General features: G+C 43.3%; 1 protein-coding gene across 2 annotated transcripts in view; it reads right to left on the reverse strand.

The window, feature by feature from the left end:
- Positions 1-26104, reverse strand: part of ITPK1 (inositol-tetrakisphosphate 1-kinase) — a 143084-nt gene that overhangs the window by 40599 nt on the left and 76381 nt on the right. For both annotated transcript variants that reach the window (XM_035539324.2, XM_035539323.2), the window contains exon 5: positions 22018-22135. In XM_035539324.2, the coding sequence (XP_035395217.1) occupies positions 22018-22135 (118 nt within the window). The remainder of the gene's footprint in view (positions 1-22017; positions 22136-26104) is intronic.

Genomic DNA, 26104 nt, shown 5'->3' on the forward strand with positions numbered 1-26104 from the left:
GTCATCCATCAGCGAGCACCAGCTCAGGTTCAGGTAGGAACAGGCGGTGACGAACAGAGCCGAGATGAAGTTTAACAGGGCTCCCGCCCTGCTGCTCCCTCTGAATGAGAAATCGAGGAGGTGCCCTTTAGTTCAGAGCACCTACTGCAGTCATTACTGGACGTCTGGGGTAGCACCAACTAAACGCGCTCCATAGATCCAAACACTTCCATTTCCCTCTGTAGTCCTACTTGGGGCACGAGGACACAGGCTTTACTCTCCAGCAGACTAAGGGAAGGTAAGTTATTAGCTCTGAGGCTCACTGCTGAAGAAACCATCAAAACAGAGATCCCTTTGTTACCAACATGCCCTCCTCACTCGGCCACATTTTGATGGAGGTGTATGAGCCTGGGAAAGAAGGCAAGCATCTACCAACGCTTCGGGAGAAGACAGGACACCTGGGATACCCACACGTACTTTAACCATAAATTATCCATGACAGCACAGAAAAAGGCACACGGGTGTTTTACTGGAACAACCAGCTCGGGAAACTCCATCACTGGAAGAGGCAGGGACTTGGCCCCCCTGTGACTGACTCTTACCGCAAAGGGAAGCAAACACATGCTGCTTCCTAGAGGGATCCGAGCTCATCTCTGCCATAGAAGGCAACCTGAGCGAGATCCTGAGAAGGATGACGCTGCCACGGCTGCTGCTGGCTAAGGCAAAGATGAAGGCGCGTCTAAGCCAGACTGATAACAACCAAGAGCCATGCCCAGGGCATGCGGAGGACAGCTCAGCATCTTCTGAAATCAAAACTCCTCTGCACCCCGCGTTTTATTCAGTTCCCAGTCTTCCCTCCCGAGGCTGAGCTAGATGCTTACTTGAATTTGCGTTTAAATCTGTAGGATGACCCCTGCTCTGTACACTGTGAAACAGCAATTATATTTCTCTTGGCAGTACGTAAGGCCTGGTCTTGAAGTGAATACCCCGTCCTCAATGCCTGTTTCTTAAGCTTGAGTAACAGAATATTCTGTAAATACATCCCTGTCAGCTAGCCAACACACTCACGTTATTTTCCATAAAATTGGTGTACTTTTATAGCTCTCCCCCTACAAATACTTTGCGAGTCTCTCACAGACGAGAAGAAATTCATTTTCCATGTGAAAGACATAGCGGGATAGATGTTCATGCAGCAGACTAAAATATAAAGCATCCCAAAGACGTCGCTGCCAATGGGCAATTCTCTTTTCTTTGCTTGCAGTAGTTTGAGAGTTCGGTATGAATGAAGCTACTACCCTTTGCTCTCCACTTTCTCTTTATCCTGCTGAGCAGAAAATCCCAGAGAAGGCTCAGCGCCTACATTTAATAACGCATCTTTCTAAGAAACAACTTAAGATTTTTAAAGGATTTTCATTTGTTACAGGTCATAATCACATACACAAGGCACCATACTCATTTTACTTCAGCTTCTCTCAAAAAAGACCCCAGGATTTTAATTTCATTTTCTTTTTAACCTTTGCATCCATTTTCAAGAGCACTTGTATTCTGCAGCACGAGTCTAGTCGTTATGTTCTGCATTACATAAAGCTGCCAAAATCCAGGGTTAAGCTGCAGTCAGCCAAATTTCAGACCACTTCTTCAGAAAAACACAGCTCAGGATCAGTTCAAAAGCTGCTCCTCAGCACAAAGTGGGGTCCTGCACACGGAAGCCTGGCAGGCAGCATCCCATCTCAGCCAGCAGGTACAACCTGGAGGCACCAGCACCTTTAAAAAAACTTCAAGCGCATTTCATTCCAGGTACTCAACAGAAGTGACCTGAAACACATCAGGTGGCTCCTTATTCCAATACCCACTTGACTACGGTATGACCAACAGGAGGAACGAAAGGGGTTGGGATTTAGACACAGCAAAACACACCACGTGAAGCAGGCTGTGGGCTTCTAGTTTTCCTTATGCCCTTCGGTTTATGCTAGTGCAGGTTTCCAAAGGAAGGAAACTCAGCTGTACAATTTGTGGTGGTGGGTACGTGTTCACACACTCCCATAGGAACTGTCCCCTAACATTAATTTAGTTTCTTTGCACTTTTCTTTGCCTTAGCTTCCCCACTTCCCCTTCTCCTTGGGCTTTGTCAGGGACATCTTCAGCATCCCTTGGCCAACTTTTTTGCCTTTTTATTTCCCAGCACTGGGATGATGCCTCATCATAGTAGGACAAATCAGTAGAGACAAAGGCTAGTGGCAGATGTCTAGGGAAGAGCATAAAAGCACAGAAAGTTTACGATGACATTTTCTAAGTCATACCCCATTGCAGCTGCCATTTAGGGACTTCTTTAGGAAATTAAAGGGTTTATCTGTTCTCAGTGGATTTTTCTGCCATCAATCTAATTGCTTTTTTGAACCAACACAAATCAGCATTCACAGCATCCTGTGGCACTGAATTTCCTTGTTTAGCTGTGCAGTAAGGGATAATGAAAATGTTTTTTTTATACTTACCACCTACTACTTTCATGTTTACCATAAGAAACAACACACTGCTGTTCCCATTCATCATCAGCATGCTGCTCCTGATTCATACAGGCCCCCATTGTACTCCCCTCTCAGCTGCTTCAAGAAGTTCAGAGTTCTCTGTTTCAGTTTGATCAAATCCTTTGCCCAGTGAAACTACTGTACTGGATGGAAAAGAAAAGCTCTGGCCACTATAGCGAAGCATTTCATTAATGTGGTGCACGTTGTCTCAGAAAACCTTTGACTTTGCCTGCAATGATTTACGGTAAGTCTTTAGGAGAGACACAGAAACACAGGCAACCAGATTGATCTTGTGATTTTTTTCCCAGTCTTGTGAAATAAATCCATTTCTCTAAGCTTGCTTTGGGACCTTAGGCAAGCTACTTCTGTTGCGTTTCAGTATACCAGGCTATTAGGTAGCCCTTGCAAGGCTAGAGCAGCCACTGTCTGAAAGAAAATAACAGATTTGCTTGGAAGAAGTTGTAAAAATGCAGGAGAATACTATGCTTCTTGCTGCAAGTCCATTTTTGAACTATCTCCTACACAAAGTCCCCACCTTTAATATGAAAGTATGCTAAAGTGACAAGCCTAGTTACTAAAAACTAAAAATTGCTCTAAAAATATCATGAAATAGTCTAAAGTTAGCTCTGTGAGCTAACTGAAATTTGCTTCATTCAGAAAGAAACACATTTCAGCAATTATAACGACGATGAGAAGCTGTGCTTACCCAGTAACAGTGCATTAAACACACCACATTTCTTTCATGCAATTTAGAAAACTAATCAGAGGCCGTCATCGCAAAGGTATTCTGTAATACCTATGCAGTCAACTCAGGCTGTAAATCCTCCCACCTTGTTTCAGAAGGAGGGAGAAGATTCATGCTCCACAAAACTGCTGCAGGCCCAGCTCAATGTGATAGCGCCGGTCAGACCCTGACTTTCATCCACGACTGTATTTAGGCATGAATCCTCAAGGACTTGTATGCAGGTAGGCAGGGAACAGTGTTGAAGTGCAATGCCTGCAGGGAACTTAACCCATCCCACCCCCAAATACCCACTATACACACACACAACGGAAAACAAAACAAAACCAACACTTTCCTCTTGTAAAACAAAAAAATGCCATACCATACATCTTCTGCTCCTCAATTCCAATTAAGAACAATCAGAATAATTTATAAGCAGAAATAAGATTTGATTTAAGGTTAACTTTAAGTCGAGATTCAGATTTTATAACCAAATTGTTTTGTTGTTGGTTAGCTGTTGGTTTTTGTTTTGTTCTGTTTTTGTTCTGTGTCTGCTTTGTAGCAGCCGATGTGTTTGGTCTGGGGCTCAGCTTGAAGAGCTCCGAAGGCTGCTCAGATGCTGGTTCTGAATCCTAGAGCAGCTCCACACAGTGCTCTTTCTCTCCCTCCCCTCTCAGTGGAGATGCTCCCAGCTGATTACACAGGCATCCCCAGCCCACTGCAGCATGAAATGAACCAGATCTGCCTAATTCACTTCCATAACTTATCTTCCTTCTTTTACCTTGAAAAGGAGCTGTAAATCCAGAGCCTGTTATGATACTGAGCTAACACGTGCCTGGCAATGAGCGTTATCTCGTCACCAAGAAAAAGATACAGCCTGGAAGAAAAATACGTCCCTCCTGCAATGTGCAATGCTCAAGGCTGGATTTAACCATGGCACAGAAGTAACCTGCCCCCTGCAATGTGACACACAGCACGCTCTGCATCCTGCGAACCGAGGGCTGCTGCTGCTTTAGGCTCTGCCGCATCCGAGTGTAATACTTCAGGAAGGTGGAAGACTGAAAATCAAAGCAAACTGACTTCTCCAACCTCGTTAATGTTGCAGGGTGATGGTGAGATGGATGTTTCCCCACTATGGGAAAGCTTTCAGTAAGAGCATCACTGTTCCGTACCATAAAGGCCAGCACTGGCCAAAGACGTTTCAGTAAGCCTTATGACAAATGGCAGGTCTGTCCCAATATTATCTTACCAGCCATCAGCTAGAGAGGTCTCAAGGGGTAAATGCAATAGAAAACTGACAAATAAATCCTATTTTAGAAATAGAGGCTCTCTGGTCAACTCAGTCTACCAAAGTTTAGCTGCAACTCTTCACGGACATGCATATTAAGCGTAATTAAAATATATTTATATATATATAGCCTGGTTTATTTGGACTACATTTGGTGACACATTGCCAGCCCACAGACTTTTGCTCCCCTACATCAAACTCTGACTTTAACATATGCAGTGCTTTATTTTATGCAAACATAGTTTTCCTGTAGGATAAAGATCATTACATTAACTTAGCATGATAACTAAAATTAATGATATCTAAACTTTGGATATCTTTCCCAGCCCTAAAGATATGTTTTGTTTCAAACTACAAAGCATTCTCTCTCTTTCTGGACTGTTTTTTAAAAAAACATTGCTTTTATTTAGCCCTAATGGCAATCATTATAAAGGAGAAAGCTAAATCGCACCACTGAAACGGTAAACACCGAGTTCCCAGCAGCGTTAATCTTTCTCAAATCCCTCCCTTGGAGAGGCTGCTCCTTACGATCTGATCAGACTTGAAAGCCAACAAGTACTTTTGGAGATTAGCTGGTGAAGCAGAAGATAAGAGCGAGTTAGGGTGGAGAGCAAGTGTAGGAAAAGAGGTTCACTGTGCAAATTTCTGCACACTCGATCCTCGGGGTTCTTTTTATTAGCCATGTTTAATATTGCTTGAATGGTAACCTGTACTGAATTTCCATAACCCTCTTCTGTCAACAGCCCACAAAGCCCAGCTTTGAGAAGAGCTCCTTCCAGCAGTGATGATACCTGTAGCCGAGGATAAACAACACAAACTGCCTCATTTGCTCTTAGTATCCTCTTTTAGCATTTTGGTATTTGATATTGACAGAGAAGCCAGATGAAACACCTTCATTTGTTATCTTTTTCCTTGGTCTGTTCTCCTACAAAGCTAACTGCTACGGTCATGTCCTGACAGAAAAACACTGCCATGTGAATACCTGCTCTCTCACCACTTCGTAGTCACTGACACTAAGGTCTACCGAATAATTTGTTGAACAATTAGGTTTCATGTAGCTTCACACACACGCAAAGGGCTTGAATTGGAATTACTAGCTTCTTTCACTGCGTCCCTTTCAAAAGCCAACGCTATGACTAGCAATCTATTCTCATTATTAATGCAAACTCCATTACACATCTGAATTTCCTATTCCTCCGATCTGCCTTCTCTCATTCATTCATCTCCCTACTTCCTTTTTGAGGGAAATAGATGAATATCCTTCTGAAAAGGAGCATTGCTCAATCTCACTTTCATAGATCACATACCCAGAACAAAAAAGGAAGGCAGAAAAATGTCATAAGAACAAAAGGTCAGAAAACTGAAATTCTTCTGCAACATCATTCTACAACAAAAGGCAACGAACTCTCAGAGCTGACCCACAAATGTTACTTAGGATCAAATCAGCTGGATGAGAATTGCTGAGGGTAAAATAGAATGCCCTGAATAACTCCATGCATCTTTCATTTGCCTTCTGTAAAACAGACAAACTACCTCTTACTGCACCCAGACCGGGGACGGCCCAAAGCAGAGCTCCACACCATGATTCGCACCTTGTGGGTAACACAGAAGTGAGATCTGGGACCCGCAAAGAAAATTGAATACTTTTAAAATGAGCACTGCAATTCTTCTGCTTCTAAAAATGAATACCTGTTCCTTCTCATCCCAGTGCTCTAGTGTAATTAGGGCTGCGCAGGGGTCCCAGCGAGTGGACAGGCTGCCCTTTTGGGGGACAGAAGGAGCAAAAAACACCAAATCCCACCACCGTACATGGGAGACGGATCTCACTCCTCCAGAGCTGTACGAGCATTTCAGCCTTGATGTTACGTGCACTGTAATTTTCTTCATTGTTGCAGTTTATTTTAAGGTTTGAATTCGGTTCTGTGAAGTCTGGCTGCTGGTATTGGCTCTAACAGGCTGCAGAGATGAAATTCACAGCAGTTCCTGGTACAATGACTTTACAATCCCTTTTTTCAACTTGAAGACGAATGTGCAGGAATAAACTTGGAAACATGAAGGCAATGGGCTGGGCTGAGGGACTGGGCACCGATGATATTCATCACTTCCCAGAAGATCCTACAATGAAACTGGCATGCATGAAAGCAGGGATTGCTCATTGCTGAGAATTAAGCCAAACTGTTTGCTTCCTAATTAAATTAACCCTGAGATCCCTGTAAAACCAAACTAAGATATGTTTGCTACTTGCACATCTTGCGTGTGGATTTATACTGTGAATTTGGCGGGGAGGGGGCACACGAGAGCCCTTTTACCAGCAGCACTTTGAGCGCTGCATGCCGCCCCTAAAGGAAGCTGCAGAGGCACCCGTCCACCCTGCCGGAGCTCAGCTGCACCGCTCACTCCCCTGTCCTGCTGCTCTCACTTCAGCTTGCTTAGTAGGCACGAGTACCTACATGGATTTCTGCATCTGTGCTTTGCTGTATTGACACCCGTATAGAATTTCCTATTCTAGTAATTACTGTTCATAATTGCCCGCTGTCCAGAGAACATCCCCTCAGCACCACCTTTTTGTTTTTTTAAGCTCAAATGCACTTGGACCTTTCCATGACCTCAATATTATTGTTGTTTTGCTTTAGTCAAGACACCTAGATCCAGGAGATTACCTACAGCACAGGTTTTCTCAGCCTAAACAATTCCACCTTATAAACAAACATTTCATCTACATTTTTTCCCCTGCCAGTTAAAAATGGCACCTTTTCCCAGTAACTGCACAATAACCATGCCTGTGAAATCCAAACCATGACAGATTAAAGCCTTCAAACTCTATGCTTATGCAAACACAACAATAAGGTTTTAGCTTAAACCACTTGAAGGCTTGCAACCGTAAAGGTGCGCTACCAACCCTTAGCTCGTCACAGCTGATTGAAGAATTAAGGAGGATTCTCCATAGCTCTCTTCAAGTGTGTGCGTATATTGGAGATATGGCAAAATAAACTGAAATGATTGAAATGATGCTATAAAAGAGAGCAGGATCTAAATAGGTCTAGGAACTCTCATGTTGTAATCTATGTTTTTCTACCCAGTTTTGGTTTGCTCTGAGCAAATCCCTTACAAACTGCATGTCAAGACATTTCTATAATGATCTGGAGAACAAGTATTATTTATGGCAAGATTTATGTAACTACCTACACATAGGAAGCTCAGCATAGTGTATTTTTAGCATCAGATACTGCAGCCTTCAAAATAATGATGAAACCTGAATGTTTAAAGAAACTAGACCGGAGCTCAGAATTCAGTTTTCACTAAGTGCTCCTTCAAGGTGTTTCCTCTGTATACAGGTCTAATTGAAAGCTACATGGACACCGCGGAAGGCTTCCTGATTATTTGTATTGCAGTAGGAAAGCTAATATTTTGAGCATTGTGCAAAACACATGATAAGCAGTAGTGCCTGCCCCAGAGCAGCTTCAAAATAAACAAATGGGACTGAAGGACAGAGGTGCAAAACCGAAAAACAAAGGGCTGGAGAGATGAAAACATAGCCAGGCACTGCTGAAAAGGCCTGGAACAGGATCAAGCTTTCCAAGTCCCAACACAGGTTTTTCTATGTCTTTAACAGCTTCAGATCTCCTTCCGTACCTTCCTGCCTGACACGCTGTCCTTGCCCTAGTGGAGCTAAAGATGGTGCCATTCCTAAATTCATACTGTGTGCCCTACAGCCAACAAAAGCACGCATCAACACTTTGCTCTTCAGAAGTCGCACTAAATGGTACATACAGTGGAAAAACCTCAGGACACCAGAGCATAAAAATGATCAGAAAACGTTTTGAAAATAACAGTTCTTTTTTTTTTAAAGCCATAAAAGAAGAGAAGAGAAAGTCTACTTACATTTCGGTTTCAAAGAAGACAAACTTCCCTAAGAGCCCAAACAATCAGTGCATGTGGATTTACCTTTACAAAAGGAAAAATTAATTTTCCTATAAAGGCTAACCACGTATGGAAAGTTATTGAAAAGAAATTCTCTTGGACGAAACGAAATGAAAACCAAAGACTGCATGAGAGGACAAAAGGAAAATGGATCAAACCCAGCTGCATATGACTAGATACATTCAATTCAGCATGAAATGGAGTTGTTCTACTCTTCAGTTCCAGACAGGCTTTTACCTTCCCTCCAAATAAACAAACACTAATGAGTTGATGCAATTTTCTAACTTGCATGGTTAAAAAATATACCTAGGAATAGGTATACTTACACTTATGAGATATATTTTGGTTTAGAATTCATTGATATTCCTAACATAGAAGGAAACAATAAATGTGATTTTAGGATTAGACAGAGATAACCATGAACATTTTTTCCTAAAGACAAAATCCTTTTGGTAAATCAAAGGTTAAAAAAAAGCAAAAGATAAGACAAGTGCTACCAGATTCGGATACATGTGTGCTTGTCTAGATGTCATTCTCATCCAGTAAATGTCTGATATGCTTTGAATCCCAGCTCTGTCTCTATTAGCTGGCTTTTGTTTGTGCCAGAAGTTCAGGGCTCCAACAAAAGGCAAAATGGTCAATGCAGACAGAAATGGGTGCTGTTAGGTGAAGGTCGTACTTACTTTTGTAGGCAAAATTAAATCAATTTGGACTTGAAAATAGAAAAGATTCTTAACCATTTCACTCTCCAGGCTCTTGAGCCACCTTGCAACTGGGATAAGGTGGGGAGAAGGGGAGGAAAAAAACCTGAGTGCTCTTCCCACCAGCTCACCTTAATGTTTCTTATATGGATTGCATGCCGAAGTGGCTGCAACAGGCAGGACAGGACTTGATAAGCCTGGATACTGAACTACCTCAGAACAACCGATTTCCTTGTAGGAAGAACAAAAAAAGGAAGGGCTTGGTGTGTATACTCCATCTGTCTTTCTTGCTCTTTCTTCTTTGTGTTTTTCAGGGAGGGAAGCAGCCTCCTCAGCACATATGAACTACTTGTTTAAGCTCTTTCACTTAACTTCTTTACTCTCTTTTCCCTCCGCTCCTCTGGTCTTTCTTCGACTTGTGCCCAGGCTGTGGTTTAACAACATTATGCAGCTCAGCAGCAACCCTGCTTTTGTGTGTTCTTGTGTCCAGTGCCCCCATAAACGGACACTCCTGCCTGCCTGCGTCTGCCGTCAAGCACTGGCACGCTGCCCCTGAGTTGTACTGGAATAAACACGTGTGGGGCTGTGCTGGAAAACACATCAGGGAACCAGTGCAGAATGAAAATAAAATAATGACTGGGAGACAGGGGCAGGTCTTAAAAAATGGATTAGTTGCCTGATCCAGTCCATGGCTTGGCCCAGCAAATGTTTGCGCTGGGTAGTGTGAGCTGGTGGCACATCACTGAGCAGGGACGTGCACCAATTGGGGGCAGCAAAAAGCTTAGGCAGCTACTGCTGCTGCAGCTGGTGCACGAAGCCAGCCCCAAGCATACAAACCTTCACAAACCAACCACTTCGGGTCCTCCACCCGTACCTGCCTGTAAAGGGCAACACATGCCTGTTTGGCACAGGCAGCACTATTGTTTCAGCTGCTTGGTTAGATAAACAATCCAAAAAGCTTCACCAACCACTTCAGCTGAAAACATGTAACCAGTGGCATTGTTTCACAAAGGATTTACCTAATTCTCAAGATCATCTCTGAAAATAATCAGTCTAAGGAGAAGGCAAGAGGGAAGAGGCAAAGCACTGCATGATCTTGGCTCAGGACAGGCGTGCACTTGCAGAGAGCTGCATCCACGGCACGGTTGCTGCCAGAGGTGCAATTACCACCTGGAACGGTTACCCTGCACCAACACCTGCACTGATGTAGCTATACAGGCTGTAAGGGTGCTTTATTCTGGTACAGTTTATCCCTCTTCCCACGCAGGAAGTTGTGTAAGAGCATCCACATTAGAGCTATCATTCACTCGTAGGAATGAAAAGCAACACACCTGATATAGCCAAGTCCTCAGCCCATTTTACAGGGGACTCTCATATCACTCTAGCTATATAACTACATTACAGCTATAGTAAGTCCTTAATGTTTAAGTGTTTTTTTTTTCCTTCTCAAAATACCAAAGAACAGAAGCAATCATGATCAGCTCCAGTACCAAAAAAATTACTTTCCCACAGTGTAAGACCTTGAGGGAAAGCAAGTTTACAGAACTGCCTGTATTTCATAAATAGCTCCCAAACAGGAGGGCACTGCGGGAGGTGTTGGAAGACACAACACTCAGAGTAAGTGTAAAACTAGCAAGTGGAGAGACCTGTAGTCCCTAAAATACTTCTACTACATAAACACAATTCAAAATTTTAGCAGTTTAATTAACCGGCAGCATAACAATTGGTTAGAAAACGCATTGTCAAAATTCATGATCGCAATAAAATGCTTGGGTAGACTTTTCCCCCAAAGTCAAATCAGACTACTGATTACACAGCAGCACAAATTACCTGAACAAAAACCCATCTGCAGCCTGGCATACCTGCAAGACAACCTAGATCAGATCCATGCAATGCCAAGGAATTTATGGTAGGATTTATTTCCCTGCAGCAAAATACAAGGCAATTTCATTTGAACTGGTTAGCTTTCTTATTGCAAGTGCTCCTCCAGAACTGTATCTGCTTCCTGCCAAAATTAAGTTGTTGTGTTTTGTTGCTGTTGTTTGGTTTTTTTAGTTTTTATTTTTTGACATTTTCTTAAATAGGAACTAAAACACTGTCCCAAAGAGCTACAGTGGCATCAGCAAATTACATGGGAGAAGAACTCAGCTGATCTGATACACTTCTCTCCTTCTAGAAAACCAACACTAATTGCCCAATATTGAAGTAACTGCAGTTTATCTCCTAGCAAATTCTTGTGAGGATTCCCAAATCAGCAATTAGTATTTGTCCCATTGTGCTGCTCTGCCTAATATCTTATGCAAATTATACAATTTATAGCTCTAGATTTAACGTGCGGTTGCCTAACCAATGCCGCAGGGCAGGAGGAGCGTGCTGATTCAGGAATCCATCGCTCAGCCGCCTCACCCTTATGAACCAAGTGACAAACTCATTCCTCAGATTTCTCTGCCGGGAAGGAAATATTTGGTCCTGCTGCACCACGTCCACGTGAACAGGTGCAGACAGAGCACAGCTCCCCTCTCAGCATCCCAAATCGAGCAGAACGAAGCCAGCTTCAGTCCCAAAGTCAGCCAGCCATGGTAACGTGGCTGTGCCCCACCAGAACGTATGGCTTTTCATAAGGGAGCAGGGCCAAACGTACGCGTGTCTGGCTGCACCTACCTACGGAGACTTCCCCCAGCATCAGCCCAAGACTGCTCCGACTGCTTTGTGCTTATGCCCCTAGTACTGAGCATTTGTTACTCGTCTCCTGTGCTGGGCTGGCGCTGGACAAGTATCTGTCACCATTCCAGTGTGACACCATTAAGCTCCCCGGCTCAAGCTGCCAATGTTTTTCATTCTGAAGCACAATGAACATAAAATACCGGTCTGGGAAGGACCTCACCAGATTACCTGCCCCAGGCACACTGCATTCAGGCAAGATGAAATGCTCCTAACACCAACAGTGACAGGTGTTTGCCTAGTCTGTCCCTAAAACCTCTGACAAGGGAGGTTCCTAATGCCTCCATTAGTTTGTCCCGGAGATACAGCAGCCTTGTGACCACATCTTATCATACTTACCTTCTCCTCCCCACCTTCAGACAAGCAGGTGGAGAGGCTTCCCAAGTGCTGACTAACCCTCAGAAGGTTTCCTTGTGAAACAAGGAAGTCTGGCTGGCGTTTTGGAGATCAAGAGACTAAGTAGGGTTGTAGCCAAAGCCCCGAATCTCAACAGCAGAGATAGAGAATGCCTGGTTCTGGGCCCTTCAGCTCTACTCGTGGCATTTCCTCAGAGCATCAGCAAGTCTACCAGGACTATTCAAACAAAGTATCCCCACAGATTTGGCTGCAGCGAACCTGAATGCAGTAGCTTACAGTTCCCAAAAGCTCAGTGCTATATTCTGGCGGACTGATAAATTCCCTTAATATGTGCCTTGCCTACGTGTAGACTGACATGAAGCCAACCCTTCCTGACTAAACATGAACCAGGACTTAGCGCAGGACTTAGCTCGGTGTCCCTGCTACCGGATGGGTGTCTTGTCTGTGCACCACCACCTCAGTAAGCTGGTGTGACAGACTGGGCTCTAAGTGAGGAGAAGCTGAACTTCTTCAGTGAAGTTAAACCTCCACACGGGACCAAGATCTTTGTGGATCTTCAGCTGTTAATAAAATACAGATCAGAAAGGAATAAGCTCTTCCTGAATGTTAACATCTTCCATCACCTTCTTAATATGTTTAGCAACCCTCAGTCAAGAGAAGGACCCTCCTCAGAATAAGCACATCCCCTTCCTCAGAAAAGACACGCGGTGGGTAGATGTCTGCACTGCTGACACGTGGCATCTTGCAGGACGGATTTCACTGCTGGCTGCTCACTGAGTCTGAGACAGAGCAAACACCCCCATAACATCCTCAAGCTGGACAAGAAGGAGCTGGAACATGAGCACTCCCTCATGTAGGAATCCTAATGCCACATCTACAGTTAACAGGCTCAGTAACAGCTGGGTTCTCACCTGTCTCCTTATCCCATGGGACATGAAAGAAGCTGGCAGCTGTGGTGCAGCATGGGGAAAAAGCAGCAGCTATTCTGACCATGGGCCAGGCTCGTTAAGGCAACCAGGAGGGCGAGACCTGTGAAGTACTATTTGTTTGTTCATTTTCATATTTACACGGGAGATGCACTTTGCAACTTGTCGATTTTCCTCATGATAGTGCCAGGCAGCAAGGGAGGAAATGAAACAAGAAGTTCTGAAATTCACTGAAGGTTCCCAGTGCTGTAACGCCCTGTCCCAGACAATGCACGAGCATGATCTGGAGGAAAGTCTTCGATCCTCTAGTAGAACAAGAGCTAATCATCAAAATCCTTCAAGGGTGTTCAGTAATGCTAAGTCCCTGGCATTATACTACAAGTGTCTGCTCAGCCGTGCCATGGTTCTGTCCCCATGTACACACCCTGCCTCACTCCACAGAGCTTAGTGTGGGCTCTAACACAGCAGAAGAGAGCTATGGAAGAAAAAAATGGCCATAAATGTATCATCAAGCTATGTTTCTGATAAAATAATAGTTTTATCTTGTAAGGCTGTATTTGAATTTCCCACTTAAGATGCAGAGTGCTGATAATAATTAATATAAAGTCCCAAGACTTTATTCACAATATGGTAAGAGTGCCAAAATATTACTACTTGTACCAGGTTTAAAATGTATGTCAAACTAAGAAATGTTTTAAATCACCACCGTGGTTTCAGGCATTCCTGTTTCATGGGAGGTGAGAACCAGAAGATGGGGATTATCAAACCACGTGGGACCACAGATCAGCTGAGACAGTGTGATCTCAACTTCTGCGACTCAGCAGTGGACTTCGGACCAGAGGAACTTGTGTACACATTGTATCTGAAAAAAGCCCAAGTTATGGAGTTCAGAGTTCATAAATCAAGTTTCTTCCTAACATCCACCTGTCATTGCCATACACCTCAAAACACGACTATTTGTAAACTTTCAAAACTCAGCTGTGAACATTTCCTATCTTTGTCAATCCAGCTATTCTCTTAGATGATGTTTTATGGAAATTGCACAGATATTCTGTGGAACCCTATTGGAACCCCACTCTGACCTGGTAGGAAAAAGGAGAGCATTTGGCCTTTTCCATTTATTCATATTTTGTTTGCTCAGGTTCTGTTCCACCTCTGACAGCCCCAGCTTTATCTCACTTTCCCCTTGCATGGTTGTCTCTTGGCCCTGACCACGTCTCTTTTCTCCAACACTTCTTTCATTTCTAACACGTTTTTTTAAATTCAGGAAAGCAGAACTGAAAACAGTCTTCTGGGGAGAGAAAGCACGTTATTTCCATAACTGTATGCTCAGTATCTTCTACGCTATTTTTGGCCACCATAATCTTTTTGTTTGGTTCTGTTGGCATGTTCTCTTTTGACTATTGAGGCAGAGGGGGCAGAAGTTTCCAGTGAGCTGTCCACTGTGACGCCGAGGTCTTTCCTGAGCAGTGAGTCAATTTAGAAGTTAACAATGCATGACTGTTCATATTATTTCTTTATGGGCCCAAGAGACTGCAATAAACTTGATCTATCATCACGCTGACTCTTAACTTACTTTGGTTAGACCCACCTGATATTCCTGTCCCCCATAGCTTGGAAAAAACTAAGCAATTTGGATTTATCTGAAAAAAAAAAAAATTGCCACCTCAAGAGGCGGTTCATTCGCCTTTTCCAGACTGATTACTAAATGTTCTGGAACACCACTGGTATGGGATGTTTGGCTCACCACATCGAAAGCAGCCTGTTTCTTTCTCTCGCTGTCTTTGGTCTTTGTCCTGCGCTTTGTGATGTTTCAGTTTACTTTGTCGGCTCTCAAAGCAGTCACTTTTTTTCTTGAAAGTAATTTCCATGTGCTAACTGTAGTATCCACCTATCCAAACTTCACTTGACAACTTTGAAGGGCTCTAAAGACCAGAAGGCCTGAAGGCAACCACAGCAACAAGGCCAAACAGCGCCACGTGGGACAGGCACAATTTCTACCACTGATTATTTTACCCTGATTTAACAAGCAGTGGTTCACTCCCAGCGTGCAGAGTTTAACAAGTTGAACAAGTTGGGTATTTCACTACAAATCCCACTAGTTCTGAAACATGCTCTAAGTACCTCTTGCCCACCAAACAGGCTACAACAGGATACAGCGTATACCTGTAACACTACCACACCTTCTTCTCAGTGTCCTACCTTTCCATTTTCATTGATCTAAGCTGTATCCTGCAGAATCAGTGGTTTGTTTCCTTTATATAGAAGCACTACAGTGACCTGAACCATGATCAGGGACATTCCAGAAGAGCTGACTGCCCCCATACAGACATGCCTGCCTATGGATGCATTTGGATATCTCCATTTCCACCTCATACACAGTGCTTACACATCAGGAAAAAAAAAATCAGCACTTTCCAACCTATACTGTAAGAAGAGTACCCCAAACAGGAATGACAAGAAGAATCCTCGCTCCTCCTTTCCACATTCTAGAGAAAGAATAACCTTCAAGAATTGATCAATGTTCTGTTCTTAAAACAGAAACTGAAGGTGTCTTAGAAAAGCCACATGACAATGGCGTGCAGTGATTTTACCCCATAAAAGCTGATTCAGCCTTTCTTCTGGTTCATCCAAACTCCAGTCACAAAATTCATAAAGGTCTTGCTTAAACTGCTATAAGCTTCTCCATGTTTTCAGCTTTATTGAGTACACACATGCTTTGAAATGATGCACATGGGTGTAAACCGAAAGTCACCAACACTAGCATGCAATAAGCAGATAAAAGGGCCAGCTTTGTTTCTTTCTAGATGCTGATAAGCAAAGGAGACTGAAAGTGGGAAGCAGAATCCACATATCTGGCCAGAAAAGGCACACAAGATTTAAAGAGTAAACCTAACTGCACCCAAAAATAACATCTGAACTTCACAGACAGGCTTATCTGGAAAGCTTAGTGACTGACCATCAAAACTACTGGGATAGAAGACGACTGTTTGTTGGTTCAGGGAGTTCTGACACGCTATGAGCCAACACCATTAAAATGCTTTGTATTTTCTTCTCTGGGTTTTGTGTCTGTGTTGGACTGCAGGATCTCCTTGAACAATGTCAAGCTCATGTATCTTAGCAGGCCAGAAGTACCAAGCCAGCAGACTACCACTCCTGGTTGGGAGAACTAGGACCATGAGCAAGTCTTCATTTCCACATCGCCCCCTCCAGCTCTCTGGTTCCCCCTACCTTCTCCAACAGCTCAAAATGATAAATTCTGGGAAAGGGGAAGAAGGGTAAGAGGGGAAAGGAGAGTATATTCCTATTTTCTGTTTATGAAATGGATAGCTTTCAGCATTCTTGACAAGAGCAAGAAACAGTACAAAAGAGGAGATTCCAGGTTCCCATTGTGGCTTCCTTCTTTCTTTTCCTGCTACCTCTCTGAGGACAGGATTAGTCCTTTGGAAGCAGCTGTCTGCTTTGAATTTCAAAGCCTGGCATTCTCTATTGTAATACCAAGTTGCCCTTGCCTCTGTCAATTTGCTCCTACGGGAACGAAGGAGCTTTTATGAGCAAGATGCCAGGTGACACCTCTTTGGGTCAGAAGTCCCGGAGTTTTTGCAGTTTGGCACAGTGGGGCTGAGATGTACAAAGGTGCTGGCAGCCAGAGCACACCGCACTACCACATGCAACATTGCTGCGTGCTGATGCTCTTTGGACAAGATCCTTCCAGTTGCAGAGAATTTTGATTACACTCCAGTTACTTCCCTCAATGCTTGTACACTAGTTTTCAGACAGAAATTAAAATGCAGCGAGCGAAGATGCACCACACTTGGAGCGAGGTAATAAGACATCTGTTTGTATGTGCTCCTGGAGGGAAGAGAACATGTAATTAACGAAGACGACTTCTGCATCCAAAACTTGGTGTGGCTATTGCACTAACACACAGCCTTCTAACTCGGATGTTTTAGTGATACGTTCTTACATAAACAAGTGAGCCAGAGGTGGATGATTTAGGGCCTTTAAATTAAAACAGATTTTTCTTTTCATTTTAATATGAGCTTCAAATGTAGATAGAGGTGCCTAAAGTTGACCTATGTGAACATTCTTCTCCCTCCCCTCTGACCAAACCTGCTAACTAAAGTAGGCCACACACTGCAGTGACCACAGCTTCAAAAGGTGGATGTATAGCTATGTATATACAGCTATTTTCAGGCACTTTAACTGGGTGGCCTCATTTTGGGAAGTTCTGAGTATGCCCCACTCCAGATATGTACATCCTCCATAACTTACAAAAAATAAAGTCGAACTACTTTCTTTGCTGTTGAATTGTAAGAACCCAGGTTTCTACTCAACAATAGACCTATGATTTCTGATAAAAACACTGCCCACACACATTGCTCGACATCAGAGGCAGTGTACGTATATTTGGAAAAGAGGTTCCTGCCTGGAAAAACGTGGCATCTATAGGGAAGAGACAGGCAGACAAGTGTCAGGAGAAGAAAGAGATGCACAAGGGTGGCGTGCTGTGCCTGAGGTCATGAAGCAAGTCAAAACCAGCACCAAGCAGAAAACCCAGTCACAGATCAAGTGCCTTACCCATTACATCATGCTGAGCCACTCTCCCAGGCACAAAAGATACATGCAGTTGTTCAAGAGGTATTTCTAAGACAGAGACTCAGAATCTAATAAAAAGAAGTTCAGGGAAAAGCGAATGGTGCAGTGCTCTGTTCCTTAATATTGCCAAAAATCAGAAAGGAGCACACAGAGCAATAGCATCTCATGTAATAGTAAACAATCAAACAAATGATTTCAATTACGCACTGCGATGAAAATATCACAGCTAAATGGTTTTGTATTGTTCCACTGTCCTCAGGGAATAATTCCCCTATTTCAAAAAAGATCATTAGGAGAGAGAGGAATTCAGGAGCCACAACTAGGTTCATATAAGAACTCTTAAAACCATTAAAAAAAACAAACAGGTGAAAATATTTATAGAAATGAACTCCAGGGTCTGCAGTATCTGAAGCTCAAACACCACTGAAGAAACTGTAAGTCACGTACGGGCGACAGAAAAGGAAACTGAGTTTTGTATGCAAGCATTAACTAGACAGAGCACCTAGTGCGTAGCAAGTTGATCAGTTTTGATTTTAATTCCTTCAGTTTAGATTATTACTATTACATTTAAAAGTCTTTAATCTTTAAAATAAAAAGGCTATATTCCCAAGCCTACTCACAGTGATTATCTGTAACCATCTTAAGCATAATTTAAAAAGTCAGATCTTGAACTCCGAGGTTGTAAGATCACAGCTTTTCAAGACAGCTTCTGAGAATTTAGTTATTTTTCATGAGGTTGAAGCTTCAAAAAGGCTGACCCAGCTCCAACCATACAGTAACCTGCAAAAATGAAATTCGTTAAACAATGCTCCTAATCTTTCACTAAACGTTACAGAAGCTGATCTAGAATACTTCTGTATCACAAGTCATTCTTCACTGATAAGTAAGCAAAGCCATACAGCTGCCAAGAGAACTCAACTGCCACACCAAAAAAATCTTTTCAGTGATTTATTTCAAGATAGACCTGCCAGCTATGTAGGACACAAGCAGGGAATGCAAACTTTATTTTTGAAGTCTTTTTTCAAATGACTTAGAAGTGAAGGTTTCAGAATGACTAGGTCTGTTTGAGCTTGCACTCAAAATAACAGAGTACAGGAAAAAGAGGAAGTCACAACCCTGATTGGACTATTTCTTCCAAAAAAAAAAAAATCCATGAAAATCAATGCTAAAACAGCTTTTCATATATACACATATATATTTTTAGACGAGAGTCCCACTTCCTTCCAAGGGAGATATCACTACCCGAACTGAAAAAAACAAAGGATCTCTGGAAGTCACCTCACCCACTGTTAGCTACATCCTACCCTGTTAAACGCTGGGGTCAAGGTGAATCCTGGAGCAGGTTGCCCGGAGTGGTCGTGCAGCCTCCTTCCATGGAGATATACAAAGCCCAGCTGGACACGGTCCTGCTTTGAGCACTGGGGGGACTAGATGATCTCCAGGGACCCCTTCCAGCCTGCAGTTCTGTGAACCCTGTATTTCCACAAGTGTCAGTGGAAAGAGTGGTTACAGTGCCAACCCAGGACCTGGAAAGTTCAGGTTCAGCTCCATGCTTTGCACCAAACTGCATGTACAGCTCTTGCCTACTTGCAGTTCTCCTCACTGTTCATTTAAGGGCTACAGACTGCAAGAGCAGAGAGAAAGCTTGGGCTACGAAACATCTTTCCAACCCGTTCTTGTGAGGCTGGATCAAAATGCTTATTATCCAGATATTTGACTCCATAAAGAGTATGGACAGGACTTTCAGAAAGCCTAACAATGTCCAAGTGGCCAGTTTTAGACACTTCATAGAGTGATTCCCTTTTTCGGGCCGTATGGAGAATTCACTGTTTAGAGGCATAAACTTGGATATCTGAAAGATAATTTCATTCAAAGCCAAGCTGTTGGTATAACACTGTGCCCTACTGCTGCAGAACATGGTCACCTCAGCAACATCCGATGTTTCCAATGATGCAGGCAACACAGAGGAGGATTCAGCATTGTACAAAATGGAGTGAGCAGAACACGTGTCCCTCCTCCCTTCAATCCAACTGGCGTGAATCTTCAATTATACAGTTCTTTTACAGTGTACAGGCTTGAAATGAAATGCAAACTGAAGATCATAAAAGAAGACTTTACTTTGTTTATAGTCACTTTACAACGTAATTCAATTAGAGGTTAGGATTGCCTGAATCCAAAACTGCCCTATAAATGGAACACTGAAATATAAAGGTTTTCAAAAGCAGAATGTTCCTCCTTACACACGTATTGAACCCTCCAGAGTTTATGATATTCCTTTGGAAGAGAGAATCTCTTGCACTGAGCTTAGCCCACCACGTCACGTTTGTATCCTGTGGTAAAACAGGCTCTCTCCTTGCAGCTACATACTAGGATATTATTCTTGGTAGTGAATTCCTTCTGAAATTCCAGAACAAAAAAAGATGCAACTCTTAAGACCTTACACTATTTACAGATGTATTACTTCTTGTTTGAGCTCTCTAAGTGCTCATTGCCTGGGGATATGACATGACAGCTGCAGAGCAGAAAACACAGTTTAGCAGGTGAAAACAAGGAGGGGAAAAAAACCACCACACTGTCTAGAGGGATGCAGCTTTTTTTGGTCTCCTGAATTTCTCACCGCAGATGATTACATGTGGGAATACAGAGGCTGGTCTACTTGGACCAGAGCGAGAAGTCAGCCAATTACTCATCTCTCTTGAGGTTTCCCCTCCTAAGGACAAAGTTGGTTCAAGGTCTCTGCTGTAATATTTCTGATGATGAGAAAAAAATAAGCTGAGATGTAGCTGGGGGACTTGGGATGGGTGTAGATATGGTCACCTAATACTAAAGCAGCCAGTGAAAACAGGTGGTGCCTTTTTCTACTTCATTCCTAAATTTTACTAACAGCTTCTCTTTAACATGTCAATTTTAACTGACACTTTAACTCTTCCCTAAGGAAGAAAAATTTACTCTTTTTTCTCACCAGTTTGACCAGAAAAGGCCAAGATATGTGCAATTCAACGTCCTTGGAAACACTGGATGCGCTCCTGAGTATAATGTTCCCAGAGATACAACATCAACAATATCAATAACAATTTAAGGAAAAACAAACAAACCCATCCTGAATCTCCCTGCTACTAGAACAAAAACCAATCCCTTCCTCAGAGCACAGGTTTCCCTTAGAACCTGTTGCCCACTCACACACAGCAATAACCACTCCAGAAAAGAAGTCCTTTTAAACTAACTGCACTTTTTCTTGTAAAGAGATTCCAAAGCACATGGGAGAGTGCTGCAATTATTGGTCATACGTTTAAATACTTGAGAGGCTCACAAAGTCACTACTTATGGGGCCAGACAGGTCAGATGCAAACAATACATCTAATAAAACCCACAATTATAAAAATACAAATCGATGAACTTCTTAGGAGCCCACGAAATAGTGCTAACACAATTGTAATGGCAATTGCAGTAACACCACATTAGAACATAGATCAGAAATGCAATTTCCCTAAATTATAGTCATCTAATGTATGAAACAGTTGCTTCAAGAGCTGCTCTAAAACTGAACAAAAAAGCCAAGAAATGTTGCAAGAAAATGGCAATAGAAGAAGTAGAAAGGGAGTGAAAGACTCACTTAACCTAACAGTTAACAGGGTAAGACGCTAGCATTATTCAGGTTTAAGAGCCATGGCCTCCAAATATGGGATGGCAACTCTAATGATACCAATTACAGGCAACAGTCTGTGTCAGGTAGCTAGCCAACAACAGAAAAGCGTTTATGTTTCTTCCTAGCAATTAACTTGAGCAAGCTTCCATCTTCCAGCCTTTCTCAAATATCTTAGCTCTACTTACAATTTAATTTCTTTCAGTCTTTTCCAAAACATATTTTTTCTTCCATAAATCTCCCCAAAATTCAAGCCTTCTGGTGAAGCCTAAGGATTCTTATGATAAGCTGTTAAGCTTGTCGAGTTACTTCAATTTACCGGCATGCACAGAAAGAACGCTTTCCAGAAGCTTTCTGGGGTTGCTCACTGTAGTAAATATACCGCCCGTTAAACCCACATCATATTCTTAACCGGATGTAAACCTCCTTCGCATACTTTGAAAAAGAAGAGCATTGGAGTCCAGAATGCAATCCTGTGACACTGGAATGCTTCGGTGTTTGTGCTCCCATGGAGCTAAAGAATGTGAGAGGCCCAAAGCCACTATTTGACACCTCATAGCCCACCTCCAGAAGCCAGCTGCTTCCCTACGAGTCACAATAAAAGCCTCCTGGGAGAGGAGGCAATTGGCCTACCTTGCATGTACGCCTCTATTTGCCGAATGAGCTCATAAGACTTGGATCGGTCCAGAAGTGTCCGAATAGCCGGAAGAGGGTCCAGGATAATGGTTTCTGGATGAGCATCAATATACTCCTGCAAAACAAATACAAAGGAAAAAAAAAAAAGGTATTAGGTTGGCTGAAGACTGCGGAAAATACTGAGATGGAGAAGAGAATAAAGTTAAAAACCCCAGTCAACGTCCAGCTTCTCTGCTGGAGAAGGCAAACAGAAATTGGCAATGCAGAAAGTGACCAGACAGTCTAGACGCTGACACTTGAAACAAACACAAACACGACAGCTAACTCTTCCAGGACGGCAAATTCCTCCTGTAGACTCACCATCAGCAGTGAAACCTGCACTGCAACCCCATCAACTCAGAAGGGAGCCAGTGGCAAAGTGCTACAATAACAGCTGTGAGCAGGGCAAAGAAGAGCAATTAGGAGAAGGATGACACGCTGCTATCTTGGGGTCAGCCCTGCTTTGAATTACTCCACATGAACATCAAAACTGCCTGAGCTAAGCTCAGAACTACATCTGTGTTCTTTAATGTTGTTATTATTACTGTCCTCTAGCTGTGATGAATGCTGTGTTAAGGGCTGAATGATAAAGGCTGGATTTTTTTTTGGCTGAGCTGAGAAGATTGCTGTTTTACTGTGTCTTCATTAAGGTCTCAAAGTACCCATCTTGCCATTTTTCTAAGCTCATACTCTCCTCACCACAAAGCAAAGTAACGTTCCCATGGATCTCCTCCTTGCAAACTCAGCTCCCCATTCCCTGAGGTCATGACTGCACTGCTGCATCTTGGCCATGAACGTATACACAGCTGATGGTACCGCCCTTGCGAACCCACCCATGGCTACAAAACTTTCTTCTGTTTCTCTGAACAGAAGCTGAGTTCCACTCCTTCATCCTTGCCTGAACTTGACCCCATAAAGTCAATGAATAAACAAGAATCCATCTTATCCCATCCAAAACAGGACAGACATTTCTGAAGTCAGCATCTGTCTTTGTTTAACCCAACATCCCAAAGCCATCTTTACATTTCCATTTGTTTGTTTAAATCTGTTCATGTACACGCACGGTAAATGCTCCTGCAAGTACCTCACTTTCATGAAAACCTACTTCCTTTTGTCGGTTGCTTCACAGAAAAAAAATGCACTCCAAAAGACACTAAGGAGTATGGTGAGGTGGCCACAGGAGATGCACTTTGCTAGGCACCGACATGGGAGAGAAAAGAGTGGCGTCCTCTGTCCCCAGCAAGTGATCTTCCTCCAGCCGCTAACTGGGGAAGCAGTTCTCCCCCGGCACCCAGCACTGGCAAACCTGGTTGCTGCTGACTGCACAGTCTGGGCTGATGGCTTGCTAAAAAGGGATTATTCTCTTGAGGTTAAGAGGATCCAGTGCTGTGGTTTAGTGAACCCACTGCATCACCCACAGCACACAAGTAGCTTTCCTTTACAGGCCCACAAGGCACACTTTAGCTGCAATACATGCCTGACAGAGTTAATAACCCCTGCAGAACATATAAAGTGAATTATATATTATTTTATATCCCTAAAGGTATGCTCAACTTTGCTGCCACCTGGGAAAGGTGAGGGACAGAGCCTTTCGCAGGGACTGCCACCAAAAACGTCAGGCCCAGCTGCTGCCTCACCCTTGCAGCGCCCCTGGACAAAATGTCCCCTCTGGCTCCCCGGAGCACAAGCTGGGTTCATTTCAAGTCATCAGCACTAAGAACAGTTTTCATTAGTCTCCTGTCCCCAGTACTTCCAGAGTTTCAAGTTTTCAAGCAAAGCAGTCAGTCAGCTTCCAAATACAGAACAGACTTGCTTTTTGGAGAGAAAAACTTGTTACCAATGCCTCTCAGAGCCCCGCGTGTGTCCGCGCACGCAGGCCCTTCACACAGCAGGCAGAAGACACCTTGCGAGGCTGGGCTGATCCCGTGATTAGGGCATTAGCTTAAACTTGCTGATCATGAAATTTCACTTGAGTATCTCAACACATCTACACAGCTCCTTCAGCCCCTCTATGCCTCATCTGAAAAGCTTGGAAGCTACCACACATCGTGCAGCTTCAGGAGCACAGGGAGGGGGTGGTACGGGAAGGACGGCCAACATGGTGCTGGGGGGCCGTGTAAGCACACAGCAAACAGAGTGAGCGAACTACAGCTCAGAAATCTGATCTCAGCACGGATCTAACAGCAAACATCCTGCAGTGTTTCTGACAGGTGTACTAGCTCTTGCTTTTGTACTGCGGCGACTGCCCCTCTGCCCTGGCCGGTCCTGGTTCCTCACTGAATTTAAGCTCCTGGCCCCCTCTGTACACACTAATTGTTCCCTTCACACACACAGTTGTCCTCGCTTTGGCCTCCATCCCCTTCACTCCCCTCTAAGGAGGGAACGACTTTTCCCTCTCTTGGTTCCTTGTGCAGCTTCCCCAATCCTCCTGATGCTCGCCTCGGCATTATTGACTATCCTCCCCGTCCTGTGTTCAGGTATATGCCACCTTATTTTGGCTCACGTTACTCTATGTATTTCCAGAAGTACAAGTGTTTTTTAATGAGTTCTGTAGGGAACTTCATGGTGCTTTATTTATAACGATAATAGCTCTAAACCATATTATAAGATCATCCAAGCACTAAGTTTGACACAGCATAATGAAGTTTAACAGCAATGAAGGCGTGCTCCTGAGGCAATTCTACACCAGGCAATGCTTCAACAGCAGCAAGCATCGTAGCTGGCTTTCCAGTGAGTGATTTCTGATCCTGCTGCCTTAAGGAGACTCCAAAGAGCTCTGGTAGGCAAACACAAAATAACCGAAGAGCGTGAAGGTGGGGGCTGGTTCTCAGAAGCCATTTAGAGCCTGGAGGACTTTAACAAGCCCTGCTCATGTTGAAAAGAACTTCACAGTGAAAGACAACAGCCCCTTCAAACATACACAGGAGCCTGAATACAAGCTTTTTTTTTTTTATAAAAAAAAAAAAAGAATTTCTTGGCATCAAACATGTTTCACAAACTATTCTTCAGATATTCTTTTATAGGCTAAGGTAGTCAGCCACAGGGCACAGGAATGACAAAGCTCAGAGATTGTCAGCAAAGGGCAATAAAAAACCTGCATCAACAGAGTAAAGTAAAGGACCAGGACCAGAAGTGAGTTCTGGGGTTGGCTACACAGCTCTCATTTTAGCTAATCCAGAAATGACCTGCTCTTTGAAGCACAGAAGTCTGTCAGCGCAGAACAAGGCTGATGTATTTGTATAGGGCATCTCCACTTGGACACAGCTAGTGGTTAACTCCTGAAGAGCAACACTGATTGAGGGACAGAAGCATTTAAATGCACTCAGGTCCTTATAACTCTGCATCTGTTCTCATGGCATTGTGTGTTGCTTGGATTTCCATCACAAAGCATTAACCCCGCATTCAAAAGCAGAACCATTGAGTTGCAGCAGGATCCCCAAGGCAAATGCAGGGCCTCCCCTTGGGTATGCATGCTGCCAACACTTTCAGCACATGCAAAAGAAAGAGTTCCAGTATCTATGCACAGAAAAGCACTTTAAAGGAAAATCAAATCGAAACCTTAACACTTACATCCCACAACAGGAGATTACAATACGAAAAATTTTGTCAGCTTCACAGGAATAATTATGGTAGCATATATGAGACCTTCTGTACACTGATTCTTTACTAGGAACTGCTGCACGCTCAGCCACCACATTTTTCTGAATAAATGGCTTAACAGACCAGAAAACTCTTGATTTAGCCTGAGTAGTAGCACTCTTCCCATGGCACAGAATAGCTCCACCACCAGAAATACAGATCTGTCGATGAACATGAAATGGTTGCATCTAAGAATTTTGATAGCAGCTGAGCTACTAGAAATATGAACTTGAAAATAGAGTAGTTGCAGAAAGAAAGAAGAAACACTGAAGCCAAGGGACTTTATTCAGTAAATCACAACCTTTCAGCATTTACTGTTGAGCTCTTCTCTGGTCATTCCAACAAAAGAACTGAACTTTATTGTGATGGATTTACCAAAGACTGGTATCCAACTGCAGACTCCAGC

The sequence above is a fragment of the Cygnus atratus genome, chromosome 5 (assembly GCF_013377495.2).
Source record: "Cygnus atratus isolate AKBS03 ecotype Queensland, Australia chromosome 5, CAtr_DNAZoo_HiC_assembly, whole genome shotgun sequence".
Lineage (NCBI taxonomy): Eukaryota > Metazoa > Chordata > Aves > Anseriformes > Anatidae > Cygnus > Cygnus atratus.